The 27,973-nt window shown below is 30.5% G+C and overlaps 3 protein-coding genes across 6 annotated transcripts in view; all 3 read right to left on the bottom strand.

Moving 5' to 3' along the window:
* Positions 1 to 7,920: 7,920 nt before the first annotated feature.
* On the bottom strand, positions 7,921 to 10,229 carry LOC113393197 (translation initiation factor eIF2B subunit gamma). 2 transcript variants are annotated; one of them, XM_064215122.1, is made up of 5 exons: positions 10,213 to 10,229; positions 9,918 to 10,105; positions 8,787 to 9,613; positions 8,412 to 8,641; positions 7,921 to 8,113 (listed from the first exon to the last, which is right to left on the bottom strand). In XM_064215122.1, exons 2-5 carry the CDS (start codon positions 10,075 to 10,077, stop codon positions 7,951 to 7,953), a joined length of 1,380 nt encoding a protein of 459 aa, XP_064071192.1. In that variant the 5' UTR covers positions 10,078 to 10,105; positions 10,213 to 10,229; the 3' UTR covers positions 7,921 to 7,950. The 2 variants fall into 2 exon arrangements, with proteins under 2 accessions (XP_064071192.1, XP_026485744.2); XM_026629959.2 differs by lacking the exon at positions 10,213 to 10,229 and having other exon boundaries at positions 9,918 to 10,158.
* Positions 10,230 to 11,052: 823 nt separating this feature from the next.
* LOC113393196 (myosin-10-like) lies at positions 11,053 to 15,836 on the bottom strand. The gene is made up of 17 exons (XM_064215255.1): positions 15,753 to 15,836; positions 15,219 to 15,623; positions 15,065 to 15,142; positions 14,821 to 14,884; positions 14,303 to 14,329; positions 14,191 to 14,229; positions 13,812 to 14,110; positions 13,488 to 13,735; positions 13,304 to 13,410; positions 13,121 to 13,233; positions 12,749 to 12,851; positions 12,560 to 12,672; positions 12,286 to 12,486; positions 11,748 to 12,121; positions 11,474 to 11,603; positions 11,280 to 11,391; positions 11,053 to 11,202 (listed from the first exon to the last, which is right to left on the bottom strand). The coding sequence occupies exons 1-17, from the start codon at positions 15,813 to 15,815 to the stop codon at positions 11,108 to 11,110; spliced, it is 2,571 nt and encodes an 856-aa protein (XP_064071325.1). The 5' UTR covers positions 15,816 to 15,836; the 3' UTR covers positions 11,053 to 11,107.
* Positions 15,837 to 16,115: 279 nt separating this feature from the next.
* The window catches only part of LOC113393195 (mucin-2-like), a 47,509-nt gene continuing 35,651 nt past the window's right edge, over positions 16,116 to 27,973 (bottom strand). For 2 of the 3 annotated variants that reach the window (XM_064215127.1, XM_026629955.2), the window contains exons 3-7: positions 19,339 to 19,405; positions 18,932 to 18,999; positions 18,510 to 18,686; positions 18,025 to 18,379; positions 16,116 to 17,919 (exon numbers count right to left, since the gene is read on the bottom strand). In XM_064215127.1, the coding sequence (XP_064071197.1) occupies positions 16,466 to 17,919; positions 18,025 to 18,379; positions 18,510 to 18,686; positions 18,932 to 18,999; positions 19,339 to 19,405 (2,121 nt within the window). In that variant the 3' untranslated portion in view covers positions 16,116 to 16,465. Of the gene's footprint in view, positions 17,920 to 18,024; positions 18,380 to 18,509; positions 18,687 to 18,931; positions 19,000 to 19,338; positions 19,406 to 27,302; positions 27,322 to 27,973 lie in introns of those variants that run through there. The other variant, XM_064215128.1, reaches the window with a different exon arrangement.

A 27,973-nucleotide genomic window follows, 5' to 3' on the forward strand; every position in this document is an offset into this window, starting at 1 on the left:
TATACACATTTGACATGTAAGAGTCTTTGGCGATATTAATGTCCCCTGAATTCTAATTAAATATAATAAATGAATTTATAGGTAAATTCTAAATATGTAGTTTTATATTCGAGTTTAAGGTTAAGTAACACAAATAAACTTCGAAGATTCACAAAGAGATAAATTAGAAAGTTTTATGGATTCCAATCAGGTACTATAACCTTGACCTAAGCGCGCGGTAAGGTCAAGCACCATGAATTACTTAAGCCAAATATTCGATGATTGTTATGAAATAGAGTTCTGATAAAATTACAAAATATTGTTTAATATTATGCATGACACAATACGAGGTTATGTAGATGATAAAAAGAGTGTATTTATCGATTTAAATGTAGGATAAATAATAATTGATATGTATTTCATAAACATACCTATGTATTTAAACTAGATTTGAAGATCATAATTATACAAGTTCTTCTTGGCAGAATCTACATTCCAAATTGGTGGAGTGTAGGTTGTTGAATAGTCATATAATAATAATATGAATATTTAAATTTTTTTATAAGAGCCTTATTAAATAAATAATGTCTTAACCGCGTATCTAGGTAGGTACACCTAATTCTTCCACTGCCTTTGTCACTGTAGTCCTAAGAGCTGGCAGAGAGATATTTTGTTAAGCACATCTATGAACCGAGTACACAAGCTCATTAACCAACTTTATGGTAGCACGGAATTAACCAACACAATTTTCCCATTGATTCCGGCTCCAGATCATCAATTGTCGCTAAATCCCTTACAAGCGTCGATTATAAATAAATGGAGAAACAAGCCCGTAATGATGATTTACAAATTATTGTTTGATAGATAGAGTAGATAATCTAAAATACAACTTTTATAGACAATTACGAATGTGCATTGGTGAAAATTGCACATTAACGTTTGCGGTTGTTTACAGTGGTAAACAGTAAATATAAACATTTGCTTAAATCATATTAGCACATTATAACATAAGTAAAAGTAAAACTAGTTATAGAATAAACGAATGTCATTGATATGATTGCCTTACTATTTAATTTACCGTTTTATATAAAATGTTTTATTATATTATAAAATCAAAATCGTTAACTTCTAAATTAATATCTACACATATGTAAATTTCGATAAATTCCAAGTAACCAAAAATATCGAAAAAAATAACTCAAATGTAGTTTTCTTTATATTAATAGTTCTTCTTAATTCGTAATTGTTGGTGATACAGACGTTTAAAGCATTTACTTCCATAATTATTGTAAATAAGCATAAAACAGTAATAACAAAATATTATACTATGATGATTGAAGTCTCCTTATTTTCTAGTACAAACTGAGTTACAACATTTTTTGATCACGACAGCTTAAGAGCATTTTGATTGCACATAATTATTTAGGAAATATGGCAACATTAGTTATAGCCTGCATAACTGTGACCCAATCCGATGAGCTGCATCTTTATGTAATCGCGTTCTCCGCAAAGGCTAGTTATCCACCGGCACGTATTACTCTAATATATTTGTAGTTAGTTGGACAACTGTACATTAATATTTGATAGTTTTCTAGTTTATTTTGTTAATATCTAGTCAAATGTAATAAAATACCATAGACAATGGTTAAATACAAAACAATTTTACTATTACTGCAAATGAATTAACAACAGTATCGAACTATATTTTCAGAGGACAATTAGCTTATTTAAATTACAACACGCAAATACAAAATCAACATCAGTGCTAATTATTTTTTCATTATCTACTTCAACATATATTTTTTTATTGATTGCCTACGAAAACGTATATTTAGAGGATATGACTTTCTTAAAATTAAGTAATATTACATAATAGTTTTAACTCGATTAACAAGTACGGCTATTTTTCTTGATGTGTAAAATAACGTAATTGGTAGGTCTCCTTTTAGTTTAATTGATATGATGAATTTGTTAAATAATAAGTGTAGTGTTGTGGAGAATAGGAGTCAACATTAAAGTATTATTAGTTTAATGCTTTATTCTATGCAATACTTGTAAAATATTGAGTTATAAACTAAATCACCGGGTTAGTGTCTAATTACGTTCCAGTCAAGGAAAAAGGTGATAACTTATTATTTATAAATGTGTTTTGGAAGTCTGGGTACTCTCAAATCCTTCCAAATTGAAAGGTGCCCTTTGAGTTTTATCAGGTTTTTTTCACTTAAGAATCAATTTTCTTATGCATTAATCGATTATAATTCGTAGAATTATTTCTACATTTCTTTATACTTATAAATGGTGTATCCGTGTAAATGTTTTCGAATACTCCGTGATAGTTGGTAATTTCTCATTGTTACTTCACTAATTGACGTATACTGCATGTTAATACTACGAAAGGTTTGTAATCTGTTCCATCGCTGACTAAATATCCGGGGTATGTCTCTCATTAATATCCAATTAGTTCTATACGTGTCAGTTGTCTATTTCCTACATGATGTCACTAAATTGCTACATCACAGTTTTAAAATATCTTTTGTTAGCTTTAATTCGTTCGTTGTTGTTTATCATTGTTTCTGCACGAGACGTAAGGATAAGCTTACAAAGCCAAGTTTACGACTCCGCAAAGTCAAAAAATCCTTCTTGGGGCAAGGTATCCGTTTCTATAATAAAATTCCGAAGATATTTTTAGCATTGCCGATTCATAAATTCAAATCATTTGTAAAAAATATAAAGGCATATTATTCAATACAAGATTATATAGATGATAAAAAACGTGGAGCTAATACTTGAAGACTTCCAGACAGGATGTATTATATACATAGGTATATAATTGTATTTAACTAACATAACTTTGTAATTTTAAATGTTGAAAAAGAGTAACTACTGACTTTCTTGCCGGTTCTTCATAGTAGAATCTGCATTCCAAGCCCGTGGTAGCTCCACTTAATATTGTTTGTTAAATGACGATTCAAAAAAGCTTGGCCTACTTGAATAAAGTATATTTTTATTTTGATTTATGGATGTGACCATTCTTATATTATTTATTCATTTTATCTTACTATGCCTTTTTGTTTTTTGGTACATGTATTGATATATAATTGGAATAAAATACATAGTATGAGCCATATGCACTTATATAGCATTTACCATGTATACATTTAGTAACGAAATATATTGGTAACATGTACTTATATTAAAAATACCATATTTAAAAAAAAAAAAATATAACGAATTCTTCCGCCAGCTTAAGTCAAGTAATGGGCTAGGCTTTTTATCATAAAGATTATAAGTTAGTCCAGAAAATTGAGTGAAAAAACTGCTTTTTTCACTCAATTTTCTGGATTTTAAAAATCGTTTCCTTTAGCAATTAAGGTGATATCAGACGGTTCATTCGAGTGAATGTTCTTTTGAGTGAATGATTCATTTTTCTTTCATTCCATATTCACACGGCTTAGCTGGAATGACGTAAAAAAGAACATTCATCCGTAGTTTCTTTCAATATGGCGTCGAATGAAGTCGTGTCTCTTGGAATAAGTTTAATTTGTGATCATTTGATCAAGGAGCTAAAAAAAATATTAAGAAAAATGCGTTCGAGACAAAATGGCCAAATCCGAGTGAACGTTCACTCTGTGTTCAGATTGTTCATTTTTCGTTCATTCGGAGTGGGAATGAAAGATGCCGAATGAACCGATCCAACGTCTTTGGATCAGTTCACTAATAAATTCATTCGGCACTTTTGTTTCACTTTGTATTTAGACGATTCACTTTGAGTGAAAGATGCAAAATGAAACACGAAAATGAACAAAAAATGAACCGTCTGATTCCACCCTTACTGCCCTATCTAAGAATGAAGGATAAAGAAAGTAATAAATATCAATGGTAAAGAGCCTTTACCATTGATGCGAAACCAGCTATCACTTACGGGCTGGGTGAAAGGTGTCTATGACTATTATTCGAGCACATACGACCCCTGAACCTACTGCCAGTACCTCCGTCCTCCGCGTAATTTTTCGTAACTTCAGTCCAGGATGTGGAACGTGTTGTAGGTGTGGCAAGGCATTGTTCCGTTTGTTTTACTAATAAGGTTTCGTTATATTTTTTTAATAGAGTTTATATAGTTGTTATATTGTAACAGTAATTTACGTATATATCCATTCTTTCTTTCGGTAGTATATTATTTGTTTTTTATTTTAGTTTAGAACAGTTGAATTTTTGTGTGCTTCATTCATCAGCGGATGGAGTAATATTAGTTATGTAATAAATCAAGAAAATATCAACATAATACAATATTTGATAACAGCTAATAATTTTAAGTTGTGAAAATGTAAAAAATAGAAATAAGTTTACTTTTAGAAACATACTCAAACTCAAATTCCTTTATTCAACATAGAAGCATTACACTTTCTTATTGATGGTCAAATTAAACACTACCACCGGTTCGGAAAAAGGAACACCCTCATCTGAGAAGAACCGGCGAAAGATACTTAGCGGGTCTTTTTTTTTTTTGTCAAATTAATTACATACATAATTATATATGAATAGAAACAGCCTGGAGGCGATCGTTTCATTCCCAAGGTGTGCTATCAAACATAAACTCACTAATTGTATAGTAACCTTTAGCACACAAGCGTTCCTTAACATTTTTTTAAATTTGGCAACAGAAGCATTTTGAACGCTTTCTGGGATCCTGTTGTAGAAGCGTATACATTGCCCCACAAAGAGTTACTGACTCTATGCAGTCGCGTAACAGGAGTAACAAGATTGTGTTTGTTCCTTGTACCAATGGTATGAGAATCACATTTTCTCATAAAAACATTAATATTTTTCCGTACATACAAAACATTACAGAATATATATTGAGAAGCAATATAATAAATTAAATTTATACCTTAGTGATTCCTTGGCTCCTAGGTTATAGATTGCGCGAATAACCCTCTTCTGCAGCACAAATATAGTATGGATAGCGGCTGCGTTACCCCAAAGCATAATACCGTAGGACATTATACTGTGAAAGTAACTGAAATAAACTAGGCGAGTCGTATCAACATCGGTAAATAATCTAATTTTTTTGACCACAAATGCCGCAGAACTCAGTCTACCCGCCAATCCGTTTATATGGGGGAGCCACTGTAACATGACATCAAGAGTAAGGCCAAGAAATTCAGTTGTTTCAACTGGATCCATCGATTCCCCATTGATAAGTACATCGGGTTTTACATTTTGCACGTTTGGTGTGCTAAATTTTACAATTTTAGTTTTATTATTATTCAGCCTATATCTACTTAATATTAGAGTAATTTATTAACCATTCCATGTTTTAAATCCATAATAATTGTGTAATATGTAAGAAATAAAATGAGTACGTAAGTTTTGTTTGTTTTTTTTCCCTATTCACGTAAAAAGTACTAAGTCGATTGATATTAATGTTTCATATTTTTTATAGATTCAGGACGGATATAATGTCCTCTTGATCTGTTTCAGTCAAGCCGGCTGTGTTAATATGCGTACCTTCTCCCCCCGCTACAAGTGTCGCCGTGGAATAGGGGTGTTCTCTATTCCCCGAGAACTCATTTAGCTTGGAGGACCAACTATACAGGACATTTTTGTAGAGAACAAGTATTTGCACAGTTCGATTTTTCCCTCACTTTCATAATCCGATGAGACGTCAAATTTGACAAAAGCGGAAAAAGTTCAAGCGCAGGATCAACGACATTACGTGCTTTCCGAGACCCGGGAGTGTACACACTTGTCGATCCGGGCGCTTTCTTACTTGACGCAGGACAAATATGAATGCAAGCTTTATAAATGTCTAAAATATCTATAAAACAGTTAGTGATAGTATATATCTGTTTTTTATAGATACGTGACAGTACAGTAACAATTTTTGTGTTTAAAATGTCATGCCTATAAATGACCAAACTGGTTGTTTACCACTTGCGGCATTGATTGACAGTTTCTGCCACTTTCTCTGTTCGTAACATGTTGTGGCAACTCAGTCAAAACAAACAATTACTGAAAAGAGACAAACAAAATAATCTACAATTTTATTTCACCTCCACTTGTTGTTGTCACTTGCCATTTGGTCGGAATTGCAATCAGAAACGTATTTCGACAGGTGATTTGACTATTTTATTTTCAATTTGTATTGTTTTTTGATGAATTTCGTAGCATTAATTGCTTTTTGTAAAGACCTATGTCGTACCTCAAATCACGATTCGATAACGCGTTTTAATTGAATAAAAAAAAAGATGCTAGTGACCTAGGTCTTAAAAATAACTTTTGGTACTATGGCGTTAGATTAAACAAGAAATAAAAGAAGAAATTATTTTAATATAATAAAGATATACCTAACATCATTTCTATTGTGATTGCCAAGATTGAAAATGATAATCAAATTAATTTCAACTAGTCCTTAGAATATTTTAAATTTGATTCAAATTATTTTTGAAAAATACAGCTCATGTAATTTTGCTAGGGATATATAAATAAGTAAAAAGTAGTATAGTAATGAAAAAAAAAACAAAACGCTTAAGTGTACCTATTTCATTTGAATTATCACTTTAAATTAGATGACGTGTGCTGTAAAAATAAAGGAATAGGAAACGTCGAAAATGTTATAAACAATAATCTTTTAAGTTACATCAAATGTATAAAATGGTTTGGGACCGATACATCCATCATCAATCCAATCTGTGTCACAATAATTAACATATCAATGTTAAGCGTTTTATGTAAAAAATATTGTCTTTTTCATTTGCAAGTCAAACTACTTATTTTTAAACTATGACGAGATATTATGTAAATAATCGTGCAAAAAATATGCGGTCCGTAGGTGTTATACTATTGCGTTAGCACAAGATGGGCAAATCTGTCAGTAACAACTGTACATTGTTTAAAACATAGACTGCATAGTTCTTTTTTTTCTAGCTCGAACTTAAAAATAAAAGGTATACTTTAACTTGCTAAATCGATATATTTTTTCCTACACTTATTTATAGTTTTTTTTCTCTGTAAAGAGTTGATAGAGTGAGTAAAGAATGTTGCATGCACATGATATTTTATCTGCGTACAGAACAGACAAAGTATATGTATATATATTTTGCGCTAATTATGTGATGTATTGAACGTGGAATTTCGTAGATGGTTCCAGACTATAAATTTGATCTTTATCCCTTTTTTATTCAATGTCAAGCGAAGCCGGCGTTTAATAGATATTTTTAATAAAGACATAATACATTGACATATAGGTATCGTATCATCGCGCTGAATCTCGATCTCAACTGAAACTCGAAACGGGCGGTGTACCGATTTAAACGAGTACGAGCACGAGCTTTCGAAGTGCATATTCATGGTCAGTCAAATCGTTGACTTGTTTTTCTTAATTTGATATAGTACGTTTCTGACATTTAGAAAACAAAATGGTCGAATGTAAGTAACAGTAGAAAAAAAAAGGCCTTGAAATGGCTCAATACTATAATTATATATATATTAACCGATGATTTCGGGTTCAAACCCAGGCAGGCACCACTGAATTGACTGAATTTACATGTGCTTAATTTGTTTATAATTCATCTCGTGCTCGGCGGTGAAGGAAAACATCGTGAGGAAACCTGCATGTGTCTAATTTCAACGAAATTCTGCCACATGTGTATTTCACCAACCCGCATTGGAGCAGCGTGGTGGAATATGCTCCATACCTTCTCCTCAACGGGAGAGGAGGCCTTAGCCCAGGAGTGGGAAATTTACAGGCTGATTATGTTTATGTTTAATGAACAAATGATATCTGGAGCTGATGAGGAAAATAATTTTATAATCAAGGGAAATGTATGACATGTATCAGACAACTGTACGGGTGCATTATACGGAAGTTTAGATATACATATAACTGAAAACGTTGCGATTTCACAGTAGCAGTCTGTCAGGTATAAATAAAACAAGATGAAATATAAAATATTTTTTGATTTGTTAAACTTATCCCAGCGTAATCATATTATCAGTTGTTTCGGCAAATAGTTGATGTTTTCCAGAAGTAGAAGATGGCACAACATGATGAGGACCAATGAGGCAATACTGGAGGTTGCAACCTGTGTCTACAGTTGCTCCAGTATAGACAACACAATCTTGAAGTACACACCTGAGTGAGAAGAATTTTTTATCAGTATTTTTGTTTTAATCATTTTGTTAGGCTTTTCTAAAATAATGTGTTAAGCTTCTTCTAGGCTAGGAGGCCTCACATTTTAAGAAGATTAGGAGCCTATTTGCCTTCTATGACATTTAAAAATACTCATTCAGGCCAAATATTGAAAAAAGAACCAACAAAAGTAATTAATCCTGAATATTATTCTTGGTATATACTTTAATAATTTTATTTTTATTTCTAAATGCGTTAAATATTAATATTAGATATATTTACTTTTGGATATTTTACTTACCCTTCCTTTATAGTGACATTGTTCATTAAAATACAATTAGTTAATCTAACTTTGTTTTCAATTACACAATTTGCTCCAACAAATGTACATTTTATGGAAGTCTTCTCAGCAATAACACTTTTCTCTCCCACAGTACTTGCTTCATCAATTTGTTTAGTTTTCACTTCACTGTTAAGATTTATTCTATCTGAGAGAACTGTACCCGTTACCTCTACCCATTTCGAGAGTATCTAAAATGATAGACAGATTTTATGACAAGCATTAACAATGATAGTAAATCTGAATAATATTAAAAATCTATACATAACATTATTTTCAAAGAGAAATTATAGAAAATAAAAATGGTAAGTGTGATAGTTTTATGTTACTTATTACCTTGCTATTAGATAAATAAAATGAGGCTAAAGTGTTGACTCTGATACCAAAAGTATTTTTATCAGGAATCAAAGCATAACATCTCAATGTATCATTGTAGTAAACTCCTTTACTACCAAGTTTATGATCGTTATATGCAGACATTTGTCTTATTTTACTTTCGTATCCTTTGTCAATGGCAAAATCAAAAACATCTTTACAAATATCAACATTCTTTTCAGACATTCCTTTTTTTTCCAGTGGATTTTTAGGTCTAGAGAGTTGTTTTCTGACTATGTGTGGTATTAGTTCTCCTTTAATAGAAGTAAATTTATCTGACTCAACGAGGTAGCTTATAAGCCAGTTTTTCATAACATATACATGTGCATCTAATAATCTACTAAACAAGCTAATGGATCCGAATTTTTTTAAGAGCACACGAGGTATTTTTACATTTTCTTCAAAGTCACTGGCGCTCGCTAGAAAGACAAGTCTTTCTGTTTCTTTATCAATGCAAACTAGATCTCTATCTGGTTTGGCTTTACTTTTCAAGCCTGGCAGTTCAATCCATTCTTCTGGTCCATTGTTAAAGAATAAGGTAGCAAGGGCTGCATCATGTTTACGATAAAGATTTACAACTTCATTTAAATTAATATTAGTAATAAGATCTCCAGATATAACTATTAGATCTGTAGTCACTCGACTACTTATATGTTTTAGGGAGTTTGCAGTACCCCAGTCCTCATCTGATGGAATAACTATTAGTTCATACTTAATTTTTAAGGGACACTTTTCTAATGCATTTAAGATGTTTGACTTGTCCTCGTCGAGAACCACTACCATAGTGTCTGGAAAGAATAAAAAATAGAAATGTTTTAATTAATACAATAGGTATATTTCACCAATAATACACCTCTATTAAAAATAAATGCATTACTCTAGTTATTTATTTAAAATAATTTACAACTCACATATTTTAGTCAATTACTGTTTACACTTATATATACTATTTATACAAAAACAGCCTGGAAACTTTTGTTTTGTGTGTAGTTATTGTGTAATTAAAAAGTAAGTAGTAGAGAGTTGTAGTGTATTAGGTAATGAAATACTATTATTTTTAAACAATTATAGTAAAGGTACTTATTTGCTGACCTTGAAATCCATATCTTTCAAGCATATTTAATGAATACCAAATGACTGGATATGGTCCAACTGGTAGCAGACATTTCGAAACTGTTCCTCCAACATCAGGCATGCGGGAACCTCTCCCTGCTGCTAACACCACAGCTTGAAACTCTAGTATTTTATGCATCTGCGAAGCTTTCCTAAGTTAAGTTAACCTAACCTGTTTAAAATTACAAACATGCTAGTTACTTTAGAATAAATAATATATTTATATCAAATTTTGCGTTTTTTAATATAGTACATAATTAGATGAAATATTTACAATATATACGGTTTTTAATTCTTGAACAATTCAATTCAATTCTTAGTTTAATGGCTTTTAGTTGTGCCAATAGTTCTTGAACAATGTTGATTTCTCTTTAGAAACGTCACTTTTTTATTTGACAATTGATAATTTTGACATGTCACTAAGAAGTAGAATGTAGCGATGAGTTGTAATGTAGATAAGATATTTTCTTTTCTTTCATCTTAAAAGAGGCAAAAATTTGGACCACAATATTGAATCTATTTTTTATTAACTCTATTCAATATAATTCATGATCTATAAAGAGGGAAGGAAAACCGTCTGATGTGCGAGAACAAGAAAAAGTTGAAAAAGTATTCAGCTGTACGAATACTTAAAAACACTTAAGAATCGCGCCAGCATAGGCAAGGCGTATGGTATGTATATAGCAGTTCAAGCAGTAGAGTGTCAGGTCGTAAAAAAATATATTTTATTAGTCTGTTTTTATGAATACTACCTAATTATGTAAATATATTTTACTCATTTTATAAATATATTTATTTTTCAAATATTATATTATCAAATTGTTATTATAAGTTAAAATGAGTATATTGCAATTGTCACTATTTAGTCTTGAATAGATCATTATTTCTTCTTACCGATTTTTCTTAGATCACTATTCTTCTTTTCAAAACCGTACGTAATAAAAGTTTTCATATACTACCTAGTTCAAACGACATTCTATGAAGTCGGTACTTGTACAATAATGGCATTTTAATACAGAACTATTTGAAATAAATATTATTTATAATAAAATATATATATATTTATAATAATGTCAATAAATCAGACAAAAATAGGTATGGTTATAATTTTTAATGACAATTACATCAAAATATCGCATAGTAAGTGATTAATTAAATAATAATGTTACTTAGTCATCGTCAAAAGCTGCAGGTGGAGTTGCTGACACGCTGTTGCCATCAGTCTTCATAATAGATGATCTTGCAAAGAGGTCAAGTGATTCAACTAGTGACGTTGAAATAAATGATATAGAATTATTTTAACAATATAATTAGTATAATCTATCTATATATTATTTATACCTGTATCATTATTAAAACCTTGTTCCTTTTCTGATGGAGCTGGAGTTACGTTTGGTAAATTACAAGGTACGCATGGTGTCAGTTTAGGCTCTGGCTCATCAATTTTATAAGTCTATAAATAATTATAGGCGATTTTTAGTATTTTAAAATAAATTGAAAATGCGAAGACACTTATAAAAATGTTTAATACATACTTTTCCATCCACACCAATTCCTGAACTTGGTTGACGAAACGAACTTATAATCATTCCAGCTGGAGCTCTTTTTGATGTGTTAGCTACCACTGTATGCGACCCACCACAATATCTTTGACAATAGTGTGATCTAAGTTGGTAAAATTAACATATAATATTACTTCTTCTATTTGATGTGAAAAAATATACATAATATAAAAGGTATGATTTGTTTCCTTTGTGATATAGTCACAAATTATTTTATTTTATGGGATATAGCATTTTGAAGATATACCTGGGATCTTTTGGATGTTGAATTGGTCTACCAGGATAACATAAGCCGTGATCACCGTCTTCTTTGGGCTTCGTAATATTTTCAGCTTCTATAGTAGGAGGACGTCTCGATGGATTTGGTAACGCCGGTAGAGGTGGTATAACATTCGGTTCATGTATATCCATATGAGCTGGAGATGAACATGAGAGGCAGGCTGCGTCACGAAATAGTTTTTTCGTAGTGGCAGCTGATCGTGGTTCACCAACAATTTCCGTCATCGCATTTACTTTACTTCTCAATTTTTCGAGATTGGTATTTATATCATCGCGCAGAGATGCTATTTGCTCTAAACCAGCCTTTTCGTTAAGTTCTCTAAGTAGATCATCTATAGCTTTCTGCAATAGTCATTCTAATTACTTGCACTCAATATTACAGCCAATATAATTGTAAATATTATTTAGTGTAATAATATTATCTATATACATTACATAAACATATTTTGTATAGGTGTTCTATAATTATTTATTGTACTTAATAGTCAATTGTATGTATTTCTTACTTGCCAAATAATTTCCTGATTATTAAACTTGTCATAAGAAGCTGCAATACGTTTCTCGAAATCACCTCTAACTGCGTCAAACTGTTGTTGCGTTACAAGACCATTTAAAGCACCTATTCCAGCCTTATCGCGTAAAGCGTCTGCTACTTCATCACGATCAGATTTAGTTCCACGTAATATCTCAATTTGCTTCCATAAAGACTATATAAAACATTTTATCATATACAGATGAATATAATTTTAAAACGTATGAAGGTAAAACAAAATGGTTTACGGTAAGATCAGAAGAAAACATATCCTGATTTTCCCTCAATTCTTTTTGTTTTAAGTTTGTAGCATCAAAATCTATTTGTAGATTATTAAAACTGAAGTTTAATTCGGCTATAGCTAAAACGAAATACATTCTTTACAGTATATAATTTTTTAGCCATATAATATATTTGACTTGTAGAATTTGTAATACCAGTAGTATCTCCACCCGTATTTGCTATAGCTTCAGTCATGGATTCTAAGCCTGATTCTAAATCATGTTGCATTTGGGTCAATTGCTCTTGATAGTTCGTCATCTATTAAAGTTGGAACTTATATAAATAGTACATAGAATAACTATGATTAACGGTATTATTTTTTATTAATTATTATCAAAACAAATATGATATTTTACATAATCTATTTGAGACTTTTATTAAGTAAAATAGCAAGTTAATTACATATTATAAACAAAGGTGTGAAATATTTGCTCAAAAGGAAGGAATAATTTTATTTTTTATAAATGTACATATATAGCTTTCTAGTGTAGCGGCAGAATGATTTTTTTATATCATGGTAAAAATACCTGCGAGGATAGACCTGTATCCAACGTATTGATTTTCTCTGCATAATCAGATACTAAAGTTTCTATATCATCCATACGAACGTCTAGAGTTGTTGCATTATTAACTTTTTCTTCTGTGAAGTTTATTAATGTTATAAATTCGAAATCAAGAGTGGCTTATAGAAAATAATTTTATAATCTAACCTAATTTATGAGCTATCTTTAAGGCATTTTCTGCAGTAGACCCTACTTTGCTGGTCATATTTTTTACAGTCTTTAAAAGACTTTCATATACTTCCTGCATAGCATTACTAAAATCAAAATGTTAATTGTATTAAAAAAGTTAAATGAGTATTCAATTTAGTGAAATGATTTGCCCTTATCTTACTCCATTTCGTAAACATTGATTGTATCTTTTTTCACATTGGGTTCGTCTGCTGGTTCTGATATTTGTTCTTCATTAAAATGTTCAACTATTTCAGTGTGTGATGTTTCTGCAGACTGTGTTGGTAAGGCTTGTATTTTTTTCTCAACTTTCAATGATTGTTTACGAGCTGTAGATTTTCGTGATACTTGCGAAGGAATACCTGATACATGACTAGGTGCATCAAGAATATCTTTCATTTCTGTTTCATTCTAAAATAATATTTACCAGAATAATCACATTATTCAGATGTTATTAAAGTTTTTATTAATATATGTATTTAAATACCTCGCGGATGTCTGCTATTTCTATACCTTTTCTAATGGCAAGATCTGTGATTAGTGATAACATTTGTTGTAATGTGATTTCTGCAGCATCAAGTCTAGCAGATAATTGTAAGGCGGCCATTGCGTCAGTAAGAGATGCTCCTCTACGAAGGTCTTGCATTAATTTCGTGTTCTCCGGAAAAAGTGCTTTCCCAACTGAACTAAATTTTTCTTGTAATTCTTTAACTGTTTCTGCTAGGTTATCAAATTGGTATTTTGTTACAATAGATAAATCGAGTCCTTTGCTGTCACGAAAAGCTCCTTAAATAATGATATAAGTTATAATAAATAATTTAAATTCAATTAATTGTCTATACTAGTGATACGATTTTCATTGTTACCAGATTTTGTTGCATCGTCTTCAGAGGATACTCGTTCAACTGTTATTACAATTATTAAATAAGTTTACGCTTTGAGAATAAAATCAATTGAATTGAGAACAAAAATACTCACCAATAAGTAGCTTCTCGAATTGCATTTCTGTCAATAAAGTGTCATTATCAATTACTAATATTTAAAGGATAATTTTCCTAGTATGATATTTCAAAGATCCGTGAAGAAAAATTGACATTTTTTGTGTTTAATTCATTCACAAACGATTGGACTGATCTGCTTCAAGAATGTTATTTAAGACTTGATGCAAAGTATATTTAGTCATTTATTATTTTAGATAACCAAATAATAATATAATGAAATATAGGTATACGTTTTGCTATTTTTTTAATTTTATCCAATTTAATAAATATGAAAAACAAAGGTATACTATATGCTTGTACAATTAAATACGAGAACTGACTTCTATTAGGGAGAGAAATCACAATTGTAAATGAAGTAAATTAAACGTTCATTCCTATCAATTTCATAGTATATCATATATAATATCAATATAATTTTTAAATTGAATACGACTATATATTTATAAACTATTATAACTAATAGAGATTAATAAATTTAGTTGATGAAACTATTACCCATCGAATCTAACGACACCATAGGAGTAGGTACTTTCTCTGCTTCCTCTCGGGAGTCAGCTCTCTATAGAATAAAAGGAATTGTTTTTTTTTATATTATCGTTTTTAATAAAATTGTATGTACTTACTTATAGATGATAAAGAAAAATACAAAAGGCACTTCACCTGTGTATCCCGAACAAAAGCTAAAAAAAAAAACAAAGGAAAAAACAAAAAATATTATAAAATATCTTGCTCGTTGCACCTGATCAACGATTCGTAGTTCACGTTCTCTTTGCTGTTCAATAGTCTCCAAAAGATGATGATATTCCTGCGAGGGAAACTGAATCGATCTTTGATTAGTACCTATAATTTCTTAAGCTTTATAATTACTTAGGAGTTATTTATGAGTGAGTTACCTTTTTTTTATAAATATCACTATCGACTTTGCTTGACGGCGACTTATCCGTAGACGACTTAGTTTTATCAGGAGATGACAGTGTAGTTGATGTTTTCAAGGACGAAGATGGCCCCGATGACGTTGTTCTTTCAGTTGTTGACTTAGAAACACTTTTCTCCGAAGATCTATCTGTTATAGATTTCGTAGAAGAATCGGTTTTTTTCTTTGCTCTACCCGCATTTCTAATATTTCCTTTTTTCTTTTTAACACCGGTCAGCAATTTTACTTCAGTTATAGAAATACTTGAAGCAGAACGAATAAAACTAGGACTAATTGCCACACCAACTCTACGTTCTAAAACTCGTAATTGTCTGGCAAGTACATATAATATTGTTTGAATAAGTTTAAGATTAACAATATTCTCCTGCAAAATTGATATCACTTAAATATTTATATAGCTTAGAATAAATGATTAAATACATTATTTCTATACATAATGCAAATATATATGAACATAATAACATTACATATTTGTAAAGCAATTTTTGCTCACATCAGGGTCTCCAAAGGCAGAGTCTATCATCTCTCTAATTGTCATAATATTGGTGCCTGACATTTTTAAAGTACAAAATCTTGTATGAATAATATGAATTCAATGTAAAGTTTTTGTATGTAAAAATATGCTGTTTATTTTAAAAAATATTATTTTCTTCCAATTCAAGTTGGCTTATTATATTTTTGATTTATGTCATCAATACATCAACTAAATGTGGCATAAAATTACATGTCGCCTGACAATTTTTTAATGTTTGAAAATAACTTTTTTTTTCAATAATTTTTAAATTAGGCTCAATTGAGTTTAAATATTTTTCAAAGATTATTATAGATTATAGGTTGGTAAAAAGAGAGATTATAATTATCAAAAACTTATTCTTTATTTTAAAATACATATTTACAAGATTTATTTAAAAAAAAAAACATAAAAATTAAAAGAAGTTTTACATTAATAAAGGTCTATTTTTGAAAGTAATTTTCTATCTACTTATGTGAAGTAGTTAATTTTAAAGTATTACATAAATATTTAAATTTGCGAATATTCAGGTATGAAAGTATATTTCGTTTTATTTAATATTTATTTAAATACCCTACAACTACAAAAACATTATTTTATTTTGCAGAAGTAGGCAATCAATCATCTGAACTTATTAAATTTAACTATCTATTTAAATATGCTTCTACTTATCTATGAGTTAAGTGAGCTAAATATTAGGCACGAATCCGACAGTCAGTGGAGCGCGAAGTGATGCAGGCGGGCGCCTCGATAGGAGTCGGTGAGGTGACCGGCACCGTAGCCTCAGTGCCCACACTTTGACTAGAGATTGTATGCGCCACAGACGTCGTTGGCTTGGGCTGTTCATTACGGTTGTGTTCCGACTTAATTTCCTTGACTTTATTACCAGCTATTACATCATTCAGTGATGATCTATCTTGTTTTTTAAAATTTATATTGTCGTGAGTCATTAAAACTGCTAAAGGAGGAACAGGTGGAATATATGCGTGCGGTTCATAATTATCATCTACATAGTCCTCAGGGTTCCAAGCTGCGGTAGTTGTTGATGTAGTAGTAGAACTGGAAGACGTAACTTTTGTAGTAGTCGCACGTGATGTCACCGGGGAGAAAGTAGTTGTAGTGGTAGTTTTGACGGATGAAACCTTATCTGGTATAGTAGCAGGCGCAGGAACAGTTACAACCTTTCTATATTTACTAGATCTTGTCTTTCGTCGCGTTTTAAGTTTTGGCACATCGAGAAAGAATGGATCAAATATATATTCTGATTCTTCGTCATAGTTTATCGGCACTATTGGTTTAACAGCACTGACCACATTACCCACTGTATAATTTAACCTTTTTCCATTGCTATCACTTACAGATGCGCTAGCTGTAACTATTACGCGAGGTGGACTTTTTGGTTTGGGTAAAGGGCGTTCCGTTACATTTGGTGGTGCTACTGATCTTGCTGATAAAGATGATTCATTCTCAGGAATTGAATCATCACTGCGTTTACGATCGTAGTAGAAAGGGTTAAAGGGTAATGGTGGCTGAGGAGGTAAATGTGATGGAAATGATTGGGGGCGATGTTTAATGGAAGTTTCTAGTTTTTCTGACGATTGAGTATTCTGTACAGGACGTAAAAGCTGATTACGTGGATCATTGGTAGTAGGGCGAAATGGCGTCGGTTGAGGGCGTTGAACAAATGGCACTGGTCGAGGAACAGGTCTTGGCGCAGTTCTAGAGGATTCATATTGAAAATGATCGTATTGTTGCGGTGGTGCATGAGTTATGTAAACTCCATCAGCTGGCCGAAAACTTTGGCGTTGAAAGGAAATGGCTTCAGATCCAGGACCTCGGTGACGATAGATAAACTCTTGGGGAGACAATAAAGAAGGGTCTAAAGTTGATGAAGGAGATACAGATGGTGCGAAAGATGAATGAATGGAAGGCGATAAACTTGATATAGATGGTGATGGGGACGATATTAAATGTGGTACAGTTGCTTGTCGTGTAGTTGGGGGCGGTAATACGGTGCTTGTCAAAGGTTTCTTTGTTGTTGTTGATGTTGTTGTAATAGTCTGAATAGTTGTTGTTGTTAGTGGATGAGAGTATTCCTCTTCATAATCTGAATTTTCTTCGTCGATTTCATCTTCATCTTCTTCATATTCTGTTCAGAGTAAAGTTATACAAATTAAATTATTTAATATATCAATAACATTAATTGGCATTTATCGAACAATACAGGGAAAAACAATTTAATATAAATTAATACCATCATTTATTCCTTCTTGCTGCTTGGATGGAAATAATGAAAATTTTGTTGAATTCCTATTATCATTCTTTTTTATTTCCTGAATAGGATCTTCAGTAGAATCAATAATATCTATCGATAGATTTATAATTTTTTCAGGTGTTGTTGGTGAATCATTAGCATATGTTTCTGAAACGTCTGTCGTACTAGGTTTGCTTTGTGGACGTGATTGCTCTGTTGGTTTTGCTGGAGGTTTCGTTTGGTCTGGTTGTATAATTGGCGGTGCCGTGCTTCCATATAATTCTAAATTTAGACTATAAAACTTTTCAGACTTTGTACAGTCTACTTCATCGACTCTCTCGCACACTCGTGTTTCCTGAAATAGTATTTAAATATACAATAATATGTACTTACCTTTAATATAATGTAATGTGTTAAATACTTTTTTATCATATGATACTATCAATATTTCATTATAAATTAAAAAATAGTATAATATGTAATACCTGATCAAAAACAGTGCCGTTAAGGCAAAGGAACTTGATATCCATGGGCTCATCCTGTTGTCCTACCGTGCACACGTGGAACATCTGGCAGGAGGTCTCAAGGTCAGCGTAGTAACCGCCGATTACCTTCCCGGTACAAGTGAAATTAGTCTCGGGTAGATTATCGAAGTCCAAATACTGTAAATGATAATAAATATTTGTTATTTATTATGTATGTGTATTTTATAAAATGTATATAAAATGCATGGCGGTATATTTGTGTTATTCGAAAGTTGGCATATTTGTGTTATTATCAAGGAGAAGTACTAAGAATAAGGGCATCAGCTAGTATATATGTATATACATTTAGCTATTAATTATTATATATTTATATTAATTTCTCTAATAATTATACAAGTTATATAAAAGATAAGGAACCTTACCCCTGGTTTAATGGACCTTGATATCCGAAATTCATTTTGGAATACAAAAAGCAGCAACCACAGCCAAACTGCAATACGAGAAAAAAAAACTATTAAATAATTGTAGTGTCAAATAAAATATTTCTATTTTAGATACAAAAAAATACTCAATATTTTGACATAAACGAGATGTTAAGTTTACGACGCAGGTTTTCAGCCGGTGCGCATAGTTATGTGTAATCTTGTAAAATAAAAAAATGAAAACAATTACAGATTATTGACTTTTACATCGTAAATAGGAATACAAAAAGGTGTTCACATAGTCAGGAGTCCAAAACTTTAAATAAAAAAAGTGCACAAGTAAAATTTATTTAAATAATTTTGTTGTAATTACGAAGATGTACGAAAATGTTTAATGTATTATTCACCTTGTAACGCAGAGGCGGAACGCACAACAAGCGTGCCGCCGGCTGAGATCCGAGCCTGCCGTCTCATCTGAAAGAAAACAAATTACAAATTAATTATTTTATTTAAACTGGATTCTGTCGTCGGCTTCATGTGAATATTAAAATATTAACTTTTATGACACGAGATTTGTTATGGAAATAAATAAATAAATGATCGAGATATAAATTATTCAGCACACTGAAACCAGTATAAGTGCAACGATGCAACGAGTTTAATATCATATTAGAAAAACAATATAAAAGTACTGGCTGCTTCTCATATTATTCTAAAAGAAAATGTCTGCATTTTATTAGACCGCACGGAACATTATAGCAATGCAACAAAAGCGAATACACAATCAAAAACCGAGGCTAATATAATCTGAGGAGTAGGAATAATTTTCATTATTTATTCTAATACCTACTTAAATTTTATGTGTTTGTTTTAAATGTAAAGTATTAATCTATTGCTCACCAGCATTAAATTAAAATTGTTACATTTTAGTGTTATGAATTTAGTTACTACGATATTAAGATTTTCGCACCTATACTTTTATTAGTTTATCGTATAAATTAAATTGAATAAATTATATCCCGATGATTTATTTATTTTCATAGGTAATCTCAGGCCCCAATGTAAGCTCCACCTGCCTTTCAATTTATTATCTGAGGCCTTATACTCGTACTAAATAAAAGTACGCAACTTAGGAAAATTCATTCCGTAACATTAATTGTACCTACTTGGTAAAAAAAACGCTGAATTTCTGTAATTATTTGTCTAAAGTTATTTAGGCACATAAACTGTAAACAAAATAAAGTCTAACAGTTTAATTCAAATCTAGTTTTTCATAACTGGTATCTAGGATTTAAATTGCATTATACAAAAGTCCTAGAGATAACAGTGTTTAAGATTTCAGCTGTACTTAAATATAGAACTTAATACTTAATTTTAATACGATGTTGTTTTCTATATTAATCGTTATTTAAATGTTTTGACTGTTCTGATCGACTAAGAGTAACTACAGGCACAGATAAAAAAAAATGTTTGTGCTTCTTGCACCGTCAATATCTAAAGGCAAATTTGATTTTTACCATCGCGTGTGACTTTTGCTTGCCCACCTACCTATGTATAATTAATGTTATATACTTATATGATTTAATTAATTAAAATATAAAACGTGATTCTAGCCAATATTTCTTTGTATTATAGTCACACTATCAATAGTGTAATAAAAGACGTAAAAATTACCGAAACTCTTATTTTTTAATCTTTATTTCATTTTTTAAATTAATTTATTAATAAAATGAATTTAAAAATTCTATAATTACGCACAAATATTTCTTTTTTTATTTAAAAATGCGTTCTTATTTTAAGAGGAAGAATTTTTATCCGCTTTATTGATCGACCTGTACCTGAATATATATTTTTATAAAATCTTATATTTTAGTTTCTTAGTCCCGAAAAATGAAAATCTCGAATACTTTACATCAATAGTAATATTATATGATTGTAATAATACGTTATACCACTCATCATTATTTTTATATGACATTTTGTGACTGTCGAAACTGTATAGGTATAATAACTAAGGTTTGCAGTTGTTTGAAAAATTCACCATGTAATCAATGTTTACTTGTATTGCATTCTAATAACAGGGCTTGATATAACGTAGCGATAATATCCCATTTAACAATAGCTGCTTCGGAATTTTCGCACGCGCATCATAAAATAACAACAGCCTTTCGACATTTACAATTAGCCATCAACAATGAATTGTTCCGATATGCCTCATTCAAAATTGCATAAGAAAACAATTAAACATTTTGATGTAAAAGTGTTCTACTTTAACAATGTTAATAGTAAAGGAAGTAGGTCGCAGTGTTATTATTATTATTTTTTAAATATTCATTTTTCGTTTTTCAATATTTCTTAATAATTATTCAGTGCCTGGTGAATGGCAAATAGAAACGAATAATAGAGCGTTACATATAACATAATTTATAATTAACACACGTGAATATGCTTAAATATTTAAAATTATTGAAGTCGGTTTTATTTTTATTCTTTTAATTTTATGTTTAGATATGGAAGCGAGTGTTTTACTCTAAATAAAATCATCATATATATATTAGAAGTTGACTTAAACTTCTTATTAAGTAAGTTTAAGTTTTTTTGGGCAATTATACGCTGCTCTTAGTAGATTAAGAATATTTAACGGCAACCAAGTAACTTACGAAAAAATGATAATGATCTGGCTCCTTGTACACAATGTGCTACATCTTAATGAAAGCGTCATGTGCTTTCCTCTTATATGTTTATCGATATATCTTCATAAATTTATTATACCTAAGTGACAAATACTACTAATGTTAAAGGAAATCATTAGCAAAATTGGTATAAATTGTAGAAATGTGTATATTTATTTTGGGATTTTTATTTTAAAACAAAATGTCAAAAAAGTATTTTTTTTTTCTTAAGCGCTTTTTGAGTAATCGCGTAATGTATCAATTAGTACTGGTCCAAATAGTAAAACTTAAATGGTCATTTCATTAGCAGAAAAGGTTTAAAATAAATATGTAATATTGAAGTTATCAGACCGCCCATAGACATTGGCAATATAAGAAATATTAAAGCAAACCTTTCGCCAATGCGTTAGCAACCTTGGGAACTAAGCGAAATCCCTTGTGTCGTGTATTTGCACGGTTGATTGATTCATAGCATCACTGAAATGTCCAGCGAATTCGCAAGTTAAATTAAATTTATCCGTGATAATGTATTAAATTGAAGAGATTGATGATTCTGTAAAATAGTTATGTCATTATCTAAATTATAATATCTCATAAACGATCGACTTAAAAATATATTCTTGTTGCTCTGCTAAGTATATAACAACTGTATAACACTTGATATAAACGCTTGATTATAGCAACGATCTTTATCGTCAAAATTGCTGTTGTTTATGTTCGAAGCAAACGCAATGCTTTCATATAATCTTTAAGCTATTCATTTGTTCGTTTTATTTACTTGGTGGTAAGGCTTTGTGCAAGCCCACCTGCGTATGGATACCGCCAAAGAGCAGTATTCAGTATTGTTGTGTTCCGGTTCGAAGGGCGAGTGAGCCAGTGTAACTATAGGCACAAGGGACATAATATCTTAGTTCCCAAGGTTGATGGCGCAATGGTGATGTAAGGAATGGTTAATATTTCTTTCAGCGTCATTGTCTACGGGCGGTGGTAAGCACTTAGCTCGTGATGGCCCATTTTCTCGTCCGCCTACTTACATCATAAAAAAAAATGTTCTAATAAATTGAAAATTTAATTACAATAAGACGTGGCATCATATTTTATAGCCACATGCTACAACAGTAGTGCAATGTTGATCGTACGTTTAAACTGAGAGGATTAGGGAGCGATTAGTTGGTGATGTAATGCCTTTCAAATTACTATGTATTAGTTCAACAAAACTACACTATAATCAGAAAGTGAACGGCATTATTAATATTCTTATTATGTTAAATAAATAAACGAGACTAATATTATGATGATACATGATGTAACTTTGTCTTAAACGTAACACGACATATTTTATTATTATATTTTATCTGTCCGCTATGCGAGGCAAAATTTTGAAATAAGAACAATATTTTTTTAATTAGAGTACTAATTAAGTAAAGGTATCATTTTCGATTCCACGACATATTTTTGTTAAATCAGTATTCAGTACAATTGTTTAATTTAGAGTGTGATTAAGTTACGAAAGTTAAGAAACATTCAATACTTTTATGTATTACATTAAGTGTTAGTAAGATTTGAAACAAAATGTTGATTTATTATAATTGGATTGATATTAATTTAATTATATTTAAAAATAAACCTGTTGTTATAAAAATAGATATAGTATTATACAATAATGTAATATGTTTTATCTATTTTAATTAAAGAACTTATATGCAAGTCTTAGTTAAAATGTATTTAATAAATCATTAAAATAATCTTTCATCATTTTATAAAAGCAATTGTGGATTTAAAAGTTTAAATTAACAAAATATTTGTTGCTTTATGTGTTATTAAAGCGTTACTTATCACACTTAATCAAACTTAGTGTGATTGCTTTTAAAATAATAACTATATAAAGAAGCCACTTTACAGATATTGGACACCAATGGCTAAAAGCATTGAGTGGTATCTAATGTTTATACTGTTATGGAGCTGAGAAACAAAAGATTTATAATATTTAAAAATCATGTAAACATATAAATATAATTTAATGTGATTATTTGTTATTGTGAAAGTTTTTGCTCTAGTGGTAGTTGTGTCAGATTGTCCTAGGGCGTGGCTTCCTCATAAGGCCGAAGCAGTGGACCGGCACGAAATTGGAGCACCGCGACAAACTTCACAAGTGCTTACGCTACGAGAGAATGTTCAATGATCTACACGAAACGTAAAATAAACTTCCACTATTCAATTTGTCTCATGTCTTAACTTGATTTATTTCAAAGCAGATACGATTAAAAACATATTACTATGTGAAATCGTTTCGGTAGTTATATTTGAAAAGTTTTGATTAAATGGAGTTTACTTTAGATCTGGAGGTTATTTGTTGTTCAAAGGCCATTTACCAGTTATTTTTCTTATAAAGAAAAAACAATGATTTTCATATACACACAAGACACGTTGGTCGTTCTTATGAAGTATTTTTTATATTATTTTGATTTACTTTATTTTAACGTGTCTATAAACTGCGCGCTTTAATTTTCAGGCAGCATCACAATTATGGAAATGTACAATTTTAATAATTTTTTCGTGTTATTTATTTTCACTTGCCGGTTCTTGATTAACCCAGATATTATGTGCTAGCTGTCTTGATTGATTCTTGATTGTCTAATTTATTATTTTATTGGAATTACAATAGGTACGTAAGTAAGAAGAAAATACAGATTATTGAAAATATAGATGAATATTATGCGTCCTTGGTTCCAAATACGGTTGGGCCAGTGATGTTTCTGTCAAAAAAATCTTAGTACCTATCACTTGGGAGGTATGAAGTTGGCAGTGTTACTCCGTGTTATTCCGTGCTACGGGTGTACCTACTAATCTTAAGGTAAACAGTTCGCTTTTTATAAAGCTCATAGCATTTGTATTGTATCTCTTGTACTATTGTCTCTCTAGGTACTTAAAACAATCAAAAAAATTGTTTTCTAATGATGTTGTTTTTAGTTTTTTAGGGAATCCATCGATTAGTGAATAAAAAGAAAGGTGTTTTTAAAAAAAAAAATACTTGACGAAAAAACGAAACTGTTATAGAATCAAGCATTCGTCTGTTACAATCTTCTTTTCGCAGAAATCGATTTTTTTAGAAAGTTGTCATTTGACATTTCATGATAAATTATATTATTTTTGTTATATTTTACAAAATTGAAGAACAGTTATAATATTAAATTTTGTAAGAAATTCGAAGTAACGTTACGAATTTCTTAGTCGCTCTAACGTATAAACTAAAACAATAAACAAAAAATTACAATAATTGTGACGCTCTTCTGAGAAACTTAGTAAAAATATATAAAAATTTGGAAAGTAAGTAATTGTACAAACATGACTTTGTGGAATGATGGCAAGAATGTTAAAAGTATTTCCGAATCAACGAGTGAAAATTGAGCTAGACTTTCCATTTTTCGCTGGTCGACGTGATAACATTTTTTAATTCTATTACTATGGAGCAATAGTAGAATGAATACTGTTTGAAGTATTTGAAAGATATTATTATTATTTTATGTGTCTTTTTTATTTATTTTTTTATTTTCTGTATATATGTGGTGCCAAAAATCAAACAAAACATGTTTAATATGATCTTAATTTGAATATATGACTATATTTTTTTATCATGACTCGAATCTATCGATACGCGAATCAATGGCAAGGAACTCTAAATACTCGTCAAACTGGCTCTGTATCAGTTTTTTGTTTCGTGTATTCATTGTGCAAAAATATAAACACAACTTACAGTATTACTACGTATTAAGGTACAGAGTAACGGGGCAAGCGAGCGAGTCCGTTATGTCAGCAACTCAACGAGTAGGTACAGACTGGCGCAGGCGCATAGCGGTCACTGTGTTACTGGCATTGCGTGATGTACTTATAGAACATTTAACTTTATTTAAATGAACCCAACTGTTCATATCAATAATTTGATACCTTGTTTGATAATTGAAAGTCTTTTACAGGCTATTATTTTGTTTCATCTGTTAGTTAATTTTAAGTAAAATCTTGCAAATAAAATTTTACCACTTTGCATTTTAAATGTCGTTGACAATATCTTAGTATAGTGGTATACAGGATATTTATATACTAAATTTTATTTGGTGTCGTACATAGTGTTTTTTTAAATTCAAATATCTATTTATTTATTGTGTCAACTATCAAAACAATCTACAAAACTTTTTGTTATAACGTAATCTTATATTTTTAATTTAGATAATAGTCACGAAATCAAAAAAGAAAGTTGTATGGTACAACGTTATAATAAATATACAGACATAACAAGCCTACTGTACTAAAATTTAGAGCATCTACATTCGCATAACATCGAGAATTCGTTGATGAGTTTTACATAACGTGAAATAAGAGGATGTCTATCGATTCATCTAAATTATAAATAACACATATGAATATTAAAGGAAATTATAATAGCATAGCATTATATGAAATATACATAATCAATATTGAGAGAAGCATATAAATTGGCATTTTCGAAAAATGTTCTTCACTTCATTCCAAATTTAAAAAAAAAACCAAATCGTTTGACTAACATGTAAGAGAGAGGCATTGAACTCTTCATCTATTTATATACAGATATTAAGTTCTAATACGAGATGACTTGATTTAAATTTTTAAACAGCAAATATTCCGAACTAAGGCCAAAGAGCATCATTGTAGAGCAAGTGATGTAAGTGTAAAATAAACACTTAAATCGTAAGACGGAATGCTGGTTTTATAAAATTTGCACTTCAACTCGTTCCGAAGATATTTTTCTTAATATAACTTGAATTAATTATATCAATTTCCGTGTTTTTTTGGTCTGTGTGATTAAAATGGTTAAATAACTAGTAAAAGTGCACAGCATTTGTATTAAATATAACATAGCATTACTTACTTAATGTGAGTCGATTGACGGATAGTCACGAAATCGATCCCATTTCATAATAAGACTTTCATTATGATAATAACTAATGAACATTTCTATAAGGGAAATATAACGGTAGTCGAAATGTTGATTATTTTATTTAGCAACCAGTCATTCACATTTCAAATAAATTTCGATGAGTCTCAAGTTTCGCGTTATTAATAAATTTTAAGCTAGTTTGCATTACTTACTATCTATCTAATATGCTAGCTTATTGTAAAGCAGTCTATATAAGTATAATGATTTTTATGATCACACAAAAGGTAAGCAAATTATTATAAAGCTTAAAATTTAATACATACATATGTATTTTGTTATTCATTGATACAGAAACAAAAGTCAGTCACTGTCATTGCTAAATGTACGCATTTATGGTTTTTTTTTAAATATTTTAAAACATTTAAATACGTCGCACTAAGCTTATTTACGTAAGATCTCGAAAAATTGATCGCCTACGCCTTAAGACAATTGCGTTAATAGCGACCTACGGCGCGCGTGCCAAATGATATCGAAGCCATATAAGGATCATTTAACTACCGTTTATGTAGTCTGTTCCAGGCCTGATTCACTGATTATGCTTATCAATTACACCGTCGCTGCCGCCTACACTCAGCGCATTCGATTGTTATTTCTTTTATGGTACATTTTATAACGTAAATTACATTTGTTCTTATTTCAACATTCATTCAATTTCAGTTAATGTATACGTTTCAAAAGGAACAGTTCTAGATAATTGCATTATAAGCGAATAAAATGAAAAACTTACGTATTTTATTCCTTACAGAAGTGAAAACGGTAACTGTTCTATAGTGAATGCGTAGAATGAATGTCGTGACAATGTGTACTCTACATTCAGATGAATGTGATTTACAGTGAGTCAGTTCTACGCGTCACCGGTTCGTAAATAAACAGGATACAATTACTTATTACTTTTTATCCACATACTTTAAAGACTACCAAAGTGGGCATAATGTCAATATCTAGGAATTTGGTCTTATATGGATAATCATTTAACATATATTATAATATTGGGTGATAGATTTGTATGTCTACTATATTAATATTTTTATATTCTCTGTAGACTCATACTTGGGCTATGTAAAATATTGGAAATTACTTCATTCATTTTCAGAATTTCCAAATTCAATTAATCGTAGAAGAAAGTATATTTACTAATTGGATTTTTGGATCTGATTGTACCTAAACATAAAAAAAAAAAACCTAAAAGTGAAGACAGATATTATAGATATATTTGTTTTTTGCTATTTCTTATATACAAATAAAAAATGTATACCTTTAACTTTTCCGCATACGACAGTTTTAAGTAAATTATAATTAGTGTTGATTGCCTGTCTAGCCGAGACTGTCGAGGTTGTTGCCCTTAGTCAAATAGTTTGTATCCTGGATGACACGATGCGGAATGCAGTTGAAGGTCAC

Source organism: Vanessa tameamea, chromosome 6, assembly GCF_037043105.1.
Source record: "Vanessa tameamea isolate UH-Manoa-2023 chromosome 6, ilVanTame1 primary haplotype, whole genome shotgun sequence".
In the NCBI taxonomy this organism is placed as follows: Eukaryota; Metazoa; Arthropoda; class Insecta; order Lepidoptera; family Nymphalidae; genus Vanessa; species Vanessa tameamea.

Coding starts and splice junctions, on each gene's coding strand:
- LOC113393197 (XM_064215122.1), bottom strand. CDS start 10,077: ATGCATAAAATACTAGAGTTTCAAGCTGTGGTGTTAGCAGCAGGGAGA. Junction 8,642..8,786: donor TTTATTTATCTAATAGCAAG/GTAATAAGTAAC, acceptor CTATCATTTTAG/ATACTCTCGAAATGGGTAGA. Junction 8,114..8,411: donor AATGTCACTATAAAGGAAGG/GTAAGTAAAATA, acceptor CTTCTCACTCAG/GTGTGTACTTCAAGATTGTG.
- LOC113393196 (XM_064215255.1), bottom strand. CDS start 15,815: ATGTCAGGCACCAATATTATGACAATTAGAGAGATGATAGACTCTGCC. Junction 13,234..13,303: donor AAAGATAGCTCATAAATTAG/GTTAGATTATAA, acceptor TAAACTTCACAG/AAGAAAAAGTTAATAATGCA. Junction 11,392..11,473: donor GAATTGGTGTGGATGGAAAA/GTATGTATTAAA, acceptor AATTATTTATAG/ACTTATAAAATTGATGAGCC.